Raw genomic sequence first — 12,142 nt, 5'->3', positions numbered from 1 at the left:
TAATTAGCATTTTTCAGTGCTTTTGTGTCATGTGTAAGTATTTGTCTTTGTGTGTGTCTGTGTGCGTGTCAGACCTGAGATACAGTGGAGAAAAAAAGTATTGAGTCAGCCACCAATTGTGCAAGTTCTCCCACTTAAAAAGATGAGAGAGGCCTGTATTTGTCATCATAGGTACACGTCAACTATGACAGACAAAATGAGGAAAAAAAATCCAGAAAATCACATTGTATGATTTTTAATGAATTTATTTGCAAATTATGGTGGAAAATAAGTATTTGGTCAATAACAAAAGTTTCTCAATACTTTGTTATATACCCTTTGTTGGCAATGACACAGGTCAAACGTTTTCTGTAAGTCTTTACAAGGTTTTCACACACTGTTGCTGGTATTTTGGCCCATTCCTCTATGCAGATCTCCTCTAGAGCAGTGATGTTTTGGGGCTGTCGCTGGGCAACACGGACTTTCAACTCCCTCCAAAGATTTTCTATGGGGTTGAGATCTGGAGACTGGCTAGGCCACTCCAGGACCTTGAAATGCTTCTTACGAAGCCACTCCTTCGTTGCCCGGGCAGTGTGTTTGGGATCATTGTTATGCTGAAAGACCCAGCCACGTTTCATCTTCAATGCCCTTGCTGATGGAAGGAGGTTTTCACTCAAAATCTCACGATACATGGCCCCATTAATTATTTCCTTTACACGGATCAGTCGTCCTGGTCCCTTTCCAGAAAAACCCCCATGCTTCACAGTAGGTATGGTGTTCTTTGGATGAAACTCAAAATTCTTTGTCCTCCAAACACGACGAGTTGAGTTTTTACCAAAATGTTCTATTTTGGTTTCATCTGACCATATGACGTTCTCCCAATCCTCTTCTGTATCATCCAAATGCACTCTAGCAAACTTCAGACGGGCCTGGACATGTACTGGCTTAAGCAGGGGGACACGTCTGGCACTGCAGGATTTGAGTCCCTGGCGGCGTAGTGTGTTACTGATGGTAGGCTTTGTTACTTTGGTCCCAGCTCTCTGCAGGTCATTCACTAGGTCCCCCCGTGTGGTTCTGGGATTTTTGCTCACCGTTCTTGTGATCATTTTGACCCCACGGGGTGAGATCTTGCGTGGAGCCCCAGATCGAGGGAGATTATCAGTGGTCTTGTATGTCTTCCATTTCCTAATAATTGCTCCCACAGTTGATTTCTTCAAACCAAGCTGCTTACCTATTGCAGATTCAGTCTTCCCAGCCTGGTGCAGGTCTACAATTTTGTTTCTGGTGTCCTTTGACAGCTCTTTGGTCTTGGCCATAGTGGAGTTTAGAGTGTGACTATTTGAGGTTCTGGACAGGTGTCTTTTATACTGATAACAACTTCTAACAGGTGCCATTAATACAGGTAACGAGTGGAGGACAGAGGAGCCTCTTAAATAAGAAGTTAGAGGTCTGTGAGAGCCAGAAATCTTGCTTGTTTGTAGGTGACCAAATACTTATTTTCCACCATAATTTGCAAGTAAAATCATAAAAATTCCTACAATGTGATTTTCTGGAATTTTTTTCTCTCAATTTGTCTGTCATAGTTGACGTGTACCTATGATGAAAATTACAGGCCTCTCTCTTCTTTTTAAGTGGGAGAACTTGCACAATTGGTGGCTGACTAAATACTTTTTTCCCCCACTGTATCTTTAGATTTACTACTTATACTTTGTGGAAAGTAACTATTTTTCCGGGGGAAGAAATAGTTTCTTTGGAGGTCACTACAACTTTTTGAATACAGATCCCAAAAATGACAACTCTTTAAAACTGTTTGAATACAGATCGGAGAAAGCAACCACTCAGTCGAGTTCTCAACTTAGTAGAGAATACACAATGTGAATACACAATGGGAATACACAATGGGAATACACAATGGGCAATTTGGCAGCAGTTTTTCTCTTGTTATGTCAGTCCCTCCTTGTCAGTCACTCCTTGTCAGCTAACAATTTTTAGATTGTCAGTTAGTCTAGCCAGCTATCTAAACTCTTTGTAATCTTGGCCGAATACCAATCGGTCACATAGGATATCTGCCCAGGGGCCCTGGCTTCCCGTGGTTCCCCATTTACTTATTTTGTCACTCTCACTCATATATCATTAACATGTCATAAGTCTTGACAAAATGTGTAGAATTGCAGGAAATGTGCTTTAAAAATGCAAAAATGTCTCTCTAGTCCATGGTAAAATGGTTAGAGTAGCAGAAAGCTTGCTTTACACGGCAACATTTTCTCTACTCCTTATGGCAAAATGTGTAACATTTCAGGAAATTAACTTTAAAACTAAAAGGTATTGACCAGGAGGGGGGAGCTCCCCTCTCTCCCCGGGTCACCCCCCTCTCATGCTCACTTTTTGTTGCGGCAAAATCCCGATTTTACATATTAAGAACACAGGTAGTCTAGACTCTAGCTAACCACTATATAGCCCACTAAAATATCCACACAAGCCACAAGCCAGCCATATATCATGAGTTAGAAGATTATGAACATTAGGCTATATTATGAAGTTATTATTTAAGAGCATTGAAGACTAATCACAATCAGTAAATAATAAAATGCTAGCTAACTAGCAGATTAACATCAATCTTCAAAATCAATGATTAGCTGATAGTCTACCCTCTTTTCCTGATGTCAATCATGTCTTTAGGAGCCACTGTAACTAGTGGTGTAGTGATATTTTGTTTAGGTGATGGAGCGCAAAAAAAAAAGAATGATGTCATAATTTCTCAAAGTTTGTCTCAAGAAAAACGTATGTTTTAATAACCTCAAAACACCAAGTAAGGCATACCTAATTTCAAAATAGGCAAACATCACTGTCAATCTTGAATGATAATTCTTCACATTTTACTGGTGAAATGTCCAAACGTCATGCCAATCATCTCAATCATTTTCATGGGAATATGCATTTAGATCTTCTTGAATTACTGTTTTGTGAGGTAATCAACCCAGATGGTGTTAACATAACTATTAGCCTTTCTTGTAGGCCTATTTTGTTTCAATCAAAGCATATATCCTGCCTACAGTGCTGTTGAGTTCTTCAGATAAGAAATGACTGAGGAGGTGTTTTTGGTGTAACATATTAAATCAAATCAAATCAAATCAAATTGTATTCGTCACATAAACGTGTTTAGCAGATGTTAAAGCGGGTGTAGTGAAATGCTTGTGCTTCTAGCTCCGACAGTGCAGTAATATCTAATAAGTAATATCTAACAATTTCACAACATATACCTAAAACACACAAAACTAGTAAGGAATGGGATTTAAGAATATATACATATATGGACAAGCAATGACAGACTAAGATACTGTAGAATATTATAGAATAGAATACAGTATATACATATGAGATGAGTAGTGCAAGATATGTAAACATTATTAAAGTGACTAGTGTTCAATTTCTTAAAGTGGCCAGTGATTTCAATAGGCAGCAGTAGCCCCTAATGTGCTAGCGATGGCTATTTAACATTTACATTTACATCATTTAGCAGACGCTCTTATCCAGAGCGTCTTACAAATTGGTGCATTCAACTTATGATAGCCAGTAGGACAACCTCCTTTTTAAAAATATATTTTAAAATATTTTATTTTAATGAGGGGTGGGGGAAGAAGGATTACTTTATACTATTCCAGGAATTCCTTAAAGAGGTAGTCTGATGGACTTGAGATAGAAGCTGTTTTTCATTCTCTCGGTCCCAGCTTTGATGCACCTGTACTGACCTCGCCTTCTGGATGATAGCGTGGTGAACAGGCAGTGGCTCGGGTGGTTGATGTCCTTGATTATCTTTTTGGCCTTCCTGTGACATCGGGTGCTGTATGTGTCTTGGAGGGCGGGTAGTTTGCCCCCGGTAATGCGTTCGGCAGACCGCACCACCCTCTAGACAGCCCTGCGGTTGTGGGCGGTGCAGTTGCCGTACCAGGCGGTGATACAGCCTGACAGGATGCTCTCAATTTTGCATCTGTAAAAGTTTGTTAGGGTTTTAGGTGCTAAGCCGAATTTCTTCAGCCTCCTGAGGTTGAAGAGGCTCTGTTTCTCCTTCTTCACCACACTGTCTGCGTGGGTGGACCATTTAAGTTTGTCAGTGATGTGTACGCCAAGGAACTTGAAGCTTTCCACCCTCTCCACTGCGGTCCCGTCGATGAGGATAGGGGGGTGCACCCTCTGCTGTTTCCTGAAGTCCACAATCATATGACTGTAAGTCGCTTTGGATAAAAGCGTCTGCTAAATGGCATATGATTATTATTATATTATTATCTCCTTTGTTTTGTTAATGTTGAGTGAGAGGTTATTTTCCTGGCACCACACTCCCAGAGACCTCACCTCCTCCCTGTAGGCGGTCTCGTCATTGTTGGTAATCAAGCCTACTACTGTTGTGTCGTTTGCAAACTTGATGATTGAGTTGGAGGCGTGCTTGGCCACGCAGTCATGGGTGAACAGGGAGTACAGGAGGGGGCTGAGCACGCACCCTTGTGGGGCCCCAGTGTTGAGGATCAGCGAAGTGGAGATGTTGTTTCCTACCTTCACCACCTGGGGGCGGCCCGTCAGGAAGTCCAGGACCCAGTTGCACAGGGCAGGGTTCAGACCCAGGGCCTCGAGCTTAATGATGAGCTTGGAGGGTACTATGGTGTTGAATGCTGAGCTATAGTCAATGAACAGCATTCTTACATAGGTATTCCTCTTGTCCAGATGGGATAGGGCAGTGTGCAGTGTGATGGCGATTGCATCGTCTGTGGATCTATTGGGGCGGTAAGCAAATTGGAGTAGGTCTCGGGTGACAGGTAAGGTAGAGGTGATATGATCCTTGACTAGTCTCTCAAAGCACTTCATGATGACAGAGGTGAGTGCTACAGGGCGATAGTCATTTAGTTCAGTTACCTTTGCTTTCTCGGGTACAGGAACAATGGTGGCCATCTTGAAGCATGTGGGAACAGCAGACTGGGAAAGGGAGAGATTGAATATGTCCGTAAACACACCAGGCAGCTGGTCTGCACATGCTCTGAGGACGCGGCTAGGGATGCCGTCTGGGCCGGCAGCCTTGTGGGGGTTAACAGCTTAAATGTCTTAATCACGTCGGCCACGGAGAAGGAGAGGCCACAGTCCTTGTTAGTGGGCCTCGTCAGTGGCACTGTGTTATCCTCAAAGCGGGCGAAGAAGGTGTTTAGCTTGTCTGGAAGCGAGACGTCGGTGTCGTGGTAGGTTTTTACAGACCTACTATGCTACATTACAGTGCTTATAGAAAGTCTACACCCCCTTGATCTTAAAAGGGTTTAATTTTATTTATTTTCTACAGATCTACACAACGTACTCCACATTTTCAAAGTGAAACAAAGTTATAGAACAAAGAAAACTGAAATATCATAATTGGATAAGTCTCTACCCCCCTGAGTTAATACTTGGTGGAAGCACCTTTTGCTGCAATTACAGCTGTGAATCATTCGAATTAAGATTCTACCAATTTTGCACAACAAAAATATATCCATTGTTTTTGTCAAAATTGCTCGGACCGCTTCCCTTCTGCCTAGGCAGCATTGCTACAATGCTTGATTCAGAGCGGTTGCGAAGACAGTGCAGTATGAAGAGATGCTAAAACTGCTACTCCAATAGAAATCCCTGATCACATTTGTAGGCGATGTCATGGCGACATTGGCTAGAGAAGCTCATGAGCAAAAACAGGTCATTGGGTCTAACGGTCATCTTGCGGCGACGTGCGCATGTACAGGCCAAATAAAGTTGTTTTTGTCAAATTTATGAGGTTGGAGTAATAACATGTAGAACTATTTAAGACATGGCTTGAATCTAGGTTGTGCCTTTAGATTTTGAGAAAATTAACAACTAAGGAAGAATTTTTCACATCTCTCATTGACTTCCACAAACGCCGGCCTTGTCTGTTTGGTCTGTTTCGCAAGTGTTCAAGGAAGTCTTGCGATGTTGTGCTTCTGTGTTTAGCAAACCTGCATTATTGTGACGCTGTTGTCTTAACCTTTGTAATTTTCAAGCTAGGATCAGTGTCAAGGGGCATCTTGCTCTGAAGTGGAAATAAAATTATACACACATACACAGAAACTGCAACATCACAACCTTTACATGATCACCTTATGAAGACCCCCTCTGCACACTTTAACTTGGTGAGGAAAGGAAATCGGTGTGTTTTCTTGCGTCACTATGAGTAAACATTAGTTGTGGCTCTTCCACAGAATTGAGTCACTTCCACAAGTCCATTTCCTCCTACAGTGAACATTTAAAAAAAGTAAATCATGCTTCTATTTATCTGAAACCCACAGCATGGATGATTCAGAGATGCTTTGATTTCCTAACAGTGTTGATCCACATGATCCTGCTTGTTGTTCCCATCTTCTGACAGATCTCTTTGTCTTTTTTCTGTTTTCACTCAATAACTGTAGTTTAGACATGTTTGTGATCTAACTAACCCACAATCCTAATATTTGTGTAAACTCTTCACAGTTGTGTTCCGTGTGTGTAACTGAGTAGACTGACACCCCCTTTCATTGATCCACAATCCATAGGTAAGGCTGTACAGTGAAATAGAAGTATGCCCCGAGTCGTGGCTGAACAAGGACATGGTAAATATGAATCTAGCTGTTTTTTCTATACACCGGTTGGACAGAACGGTGGTGGCGGAAAACTGAAATCTGTTTTACCTCATTTCTACCAGCACGTCACCTGTGCAACTGGAAGTGAAAAAAACTCTAAATAACCTTTACTCCACACACAGAGACACATACAAAGCTCTCCCTTGCCCTCCATTTGGCAAATCTGACCATAATTATATCCTCCTGATTCTTGCCTACAAGCAAAAACTAAAACAGGAAGTACCAATGACGCGCTCAATACAGAAGTGGTGCAATGAAGTGAATGTTAAGCTACAGGACTGTTTCTCTACAACGGACTGGAATATGTTCTGGGATTCATCCAATGGCATTGAAGAATTTACCTTATCAGTCACCGGCTTCATTAATGAGTGCATCGCCAACATCTTCCCCACAGTGACCATACGTACATATCCCAACCAGAAGCCATGGATTACAGGGAACATCGGCAGTGAGCTAAAGGCTAGAGCTGCCACTTTTAAGGAGCGGGACACTAATCCAGACCCTTATAAGAAATCCCGCTACCTCCTCCAATGAAACATCAAACAGGCAAAGCTTCAATACAGGACCAAAATCGAATCCTACTACACAGGTTCTGACACTCGTTGTTGCAGGGCTTGAAAACTATTACAAAGGGAAACCCAGCAGCGATCTGTCCAGTGACGCGAGCATACCAGACAAGCTAGTTACACTTTATGTACAAAAGTATGTGGACACCCCTTCAAATGAGTGGATTCTGTCAAATTTCTGCCCTGCTAGAGCTGACCCGGTCAACTGTGAGAGCTGTTATTTTGAAGTGAAAATGTATAGGAGCAACAACAGCTCAGCTGTGAAGTGGTAGGCCACACAAGCTCACAGAACGGGTCCGCCAAGTGCTGAAGCGTGTACAAATCGTCTGCTGAGTTCCAAACTGCCTTTGGAAGCAACATCAGTACAATAACTGTTCTTTGGGAGCTTCATGAAATGGGTTTCCATGGCCGAGCAGCCGCACAGAAGCCTAAGATCACCATGTGCAATGCCAAGCGTCGGCTAGAGTGGTGTAAAGCTCGCCGTCATTGGACTCAGGAGCAGTGGAAACGTGTTCTCTGGAGTGATGAATCACGCTTCACCATCTAGCAGTCTGACTGACGAATCTGGGTTTGTCGGATAACAGGAGAACGCTACCTGCCCGAATGCATAGTGCCAACTGTAAAGTTGGGTGGAGGAGGAATAATGGTCTGGGACGGTTTTTTATGGTTCGGGCTAGGCCCCTTAGTTCCAGTGAAGGGAAATCTTCATGATTCTGTGCTTCCAACTTTGTGGCAAAAGTTTGGGGAAGGCCTTTTGCTGTTTTAGCATAACATTGCCCCTGTGCACAAAGCGAGGTCCATACAGAAATGGTTTGTCGAGATCGGTGTGGAAGAACTTGACTGGCCTGCACAGAGCCTTGACCTCAACCCTATTGAAAACCTTTGGGATGAATTGGAACGCCGATTGCGAGCCAGGCCTAATCGCCTAACATCAGTGCCTCACCTCACTAATGCTCTTGTGGCTGAATGGAAGCAAGTCCCCGCAGCAATGTTCCAACATCTAGTGGAAAGTCTTCCCAGAAGAGTGGAGGCTGTTCTAGCAGCAAAGGGGGGACCAACTCCATATTAATGCCCATGATTTTGGAATGAGATGTTCGACGAGCAGGTGTCCACATACAATTGGTCATGTAGTGTACCTTCTATGCTTGCTTTGAGGCTAGCAACACTGAACCATGCAGGAGAGCACCAGCTGTTCCGAACGACTGTGTGATCACGCTCTCCGTGACTAAGACCTTTAAACAGGTTAGCATTCACAGACAAATTACCAGGACGCATACTCAGAGCATGCGATGAGCAACTGGCAAGTGTCTTCAACAACATTTTCAACCTCTCCCTGACCCAGTCTGTAATACCTACATGTTTCAAGCAGACCACCATAGTCCCTGTGCCCAAGAATGCCAAGTTAACCTGTCTAAATGACTATCGCCCCGTAGCACTCACACCTGTAGCCATGACATGCTTTGAAAGGCTGGTCATGGCTCATATCAACACCATCATCACAGACACCCTGGACCCACTCCAATTCGCATACCTCCCCACAGATCCACAGATGATGCAATCTCCATACTGTTCATTGACTACAGCTCAGCGTTCAACACCATAGTGCCGTCCAAGCTCATCACTAAACTAAGGACCCTGGGATTAAACAACTCCCTCTGCAGCTGGATCCTGGACTTCCTGATGGGCCGCCCCCAGGTGGTGAGGGTAGGCAACAACATATCCGCCACACTGACCCTCAACATGGGGTCCCTCAGGGGTGCATGCCTAGTCCCTTCCTGTACTCTTTGTTCACCCATGACTGTGTGGCCGCGAACAACTCCAACACCATCATTAAGTTTGCCGATGACACGACGGTGGTAGGCCTGATCACCAACGACGATGAGACGGCTTACAGCGAGTAGGTCAGAGACCTTTACAACACTCTCCCTTTTGATAAACACCAGTCCACGGTGTGAAACAGCAAAATGTCATGTTCTGAAGTCAGCATATATCCAGTGGAAATGTCATAAAATACCTGATCTCCCTTTGCGTGAAAACAGCTGTGTCTGTCCCGAGCTCACTGGCACAAAAACTCTGAGGGCCCGGAATAGGCTAGTTGATTAAATGTTGCAAGTTCGCTAGCGTCAGCTTCCGGGCGGACCTTCATATTTACAGTCATTGGGCCGGACCCAGTTGATTGATTTGATACAATGTTGCCCTTCACTAACTGATTGATTTGATATAACGTTGCTCTTCACTAACTGATTGATTTGATACAATGTTGCACTTCACTAACTGATTGATTTGATACAATGTTGCACTTCACTAACTGATTGATTTGATACATTGTTGCCCTTCACTAACTGATTGATTTGATACAACATTGCACTTCATTTGTGATAGCGCAAGTCAAGACCGAAAGGGAGGCAGGCAGGCTGAGTAGAGAGATGAATGAGATTGAAAGAACCTGCATTTTCAACAGGATGTTTTCTGTTTTTATTTGTGGGGTTTATGCATTTTTACTTAGTTGTCAATAGGCCTACTGCTACATTGGCCTATAGGCTATTTTGCTTAGTTCCATGCGCTGATTTATTAAGCCAATCAAGGTGTATCAATGTGTCCATATGGCAGAGGCTGGTTGATATTGAGAAACCAAAACGTTATTGAAATTAAACTCTTCCACGAAAATAAACATGAAAATCATAACTGGCTCACAGATCAGTAGAAATGCTAGGGTAAACTTCCCCAAACTTGAAACTCACGCGCCACAAAATAATAGACCGTTGTGAACAGGGTGCACATTTCTTTGTACTACATAATTACAATGGGTGTGTTTTTGTGTGTTGAGAAATATTGAAACATTTCTGGAATTGTGATACTTGCTTTGTCATCACTTAACTACATTGTGATAATAATAGTCCCGTGTAGCTCAGTTGGTAGAGCATGGTGTTTGCAACGCCAGGGTTGTGGGTTCATTTCCCACGAGGGGCCAGTATGAAAAAATAAAATAAAAAATGTATGCACTCACTAACTGTAAGTCGCTCTGGATAAGAGCGTCTGCTAAATGACTAAAATGTAAATAATAAAAGATATACAGTATATCGGCTCCATGGGCCCTAGGCAAAAGTAGTGCATTAGAAAAGGGGTAGTCCCAAATGGCCCCCTATTCCATATATGGTGCACTACGTTTGAACAGAGCCCTATGGGCCCTGGTAAAGGCAACTGTGCTAACAGGGAAGCATTTGGGACTATATTGAGATTGAGGGTTGGAAGCAAATGTTTGCTCAAGCTTGCAGTCATCTCAAATATGATAAACAGGAAGCTAATGTATGATTAAATTGCCAAAGTTACACAATATAGCTGCAGCATGACTTAAAATGTGCAATCTGTGATTTCTAAATTAATGATATTTCCCCATTGATACTTGAAAATGTAACTTTTACTGTAAATGCCTCATGAGCTTAGTTGAACCGTCTAACCCCATCACGAACCAAAATGTCAGCTTGTTTCACGATGGAATTGTAAACAAACACCATATAGCCTCAGATGGTTAAAACTATCATTTTGATCTTGTGGATGGTCAGTCCTTGCATACATATCTCACTCTATGAATTTGAGAGTCTTTACATTTTTCCAGCCCCGTCCCTCAGCTGTTTACCAAAAACAGTGGCGGGGTGTCCACTGTGTTGTTGTTTAAAAAGGTTATTTTCAATTGGTCATCTTTAAATAGTTCCAAATAGTTTCAAAAATAGAAGTAAAATAAATAAATTTGAATGCATATATTTTAGTGTACGTGACCCCAGCAGGTTTTGAACCCCACGCTCCGTACCAACTGAACCACACAGAAGACAGAACCAAAAACATGTGTTTTACTATAATGTGTGTGTGTGTGTGCGTGTGTGTGTGTGCGTGCGTGCGTGCATTCATACCTGCCTGCATCCCCGTGTGAGAGAGTGAAAGATAGAGATCATTCTTTGTACCTGAGCGATGGGTCTCAGTCTTCACGCTCCTTGTTGCTCTGTTCCGGTTTTCTTCAGTAACTTTGTTTAATTCAATCACCTGTTTGTTGACGTAGTTGGCCATCTTTACTAACTGTACCGAATATCAATGATTACCCCAATCAATCAATAAATCAACTAATTCAGTCTGTCTGACCTCTTATAGTGTTAACTTACTTATGATTACCTTTCTAACTGACTCGTAATGGTAATATCTACTGTATGAATCTAACTTCAATGACCAGTAGTTGAGTAGCTGCTCTGATATGCGTCTCTATTGGTTCCTCTCTGATGTCTGTCTGTGGTGCACTGCAGTTGATAGAATGTTTTAAGTGTCCAATCACTTTCAAGCAGGACGTAATATTTGGCAAGGCCTGTCTGTGGCATTTTTCATAAGGAAGTGACGTAATGCCTTGTACTTGTGACTGCCCATCGATGGCCAAATAGGGGCCTTTTTCCCAATCTCACTCACAGAAAGCCAGCCTCAGGGAGATGTTGAGAGTGACTTGTAGAACACACTGCACTCCAAAACACACGGCAACCAGGCTGTAGAGTCTTGGTTTTCCATCTGCAGAGGAACACACACACACACACACACACACACACACACAAACACACACAAACACACACACACCATCATCACTAATGATTTAGATTAAAACAGAACACACATCATCCCACAAATCCTTAACTAATTCTGAGAACCTAACATTTCCAATGTGTCATTGGTTTTCTCCCAATTGTGGGTTGGCAGCAACAGTTTGCTCAAGAGCGTAGTCATGGCAAGTCTGATAAATAGGAAGCTACTAAATGAAGAAAAAAGGACCAAAGATACACAATATAGCTGTAGCATGATTTAAAGGGGCAATCTGCAATTGCTATATCCATTTTTTTTTTACATCAATTTAAATTAGTGATATTTACCTATTGATTCTTGAAAAAATAAGTTTAACTATCTAACCACATCAGAACCGAAAAT

General features: G+C 42.6%; 1 protein-coding gene across 1 annotated transcript in view; it reads right to left on the bottom strand.

The window, feature by feature from the left end:
- The window catches only part of LOC311110164 (C-type lectin domain family 4 member E-like), a gene marked incomplete at both ends in the record, with an annotated part of 56,457 nt that extends 45,209 nt beyond the window's left edge, over positions 1-11,248 (bottom strand). The window contains one exon of the mRNA XM_084188719.1: positions 11,146-11,248. Within this exon, the coding sequence (XP_084044845.1) occupies positions 11,146-11,248 (103 nt within the window). The remainder of the gene's footprint in view (positions 1-11,145) is intronic.
- Between the last annotated feature and the right edge of the window lie 894 nt (positions 11,249-12,142).

Source organism: Coregonus lavaretus (assembly GCF_964263955.1).
Source record: "Coregonus lavaretus genome assembly, contig: SUPER_35_unloc_2, whole genome shotgun sequence".
NCBI classification, from domain to species: domain Eukaryota; kingdom Metazoa; phylum Chordata; class Actinopteri; order Salmoniformes; family Salmonidae; genus Coregonus; species Coregonus lavaretus.
The sequence above is the reverse complement of the archived record's forward strand: the minus strand, read 5'-3'. Positions and strand labels throughout refer to the sequence as shown.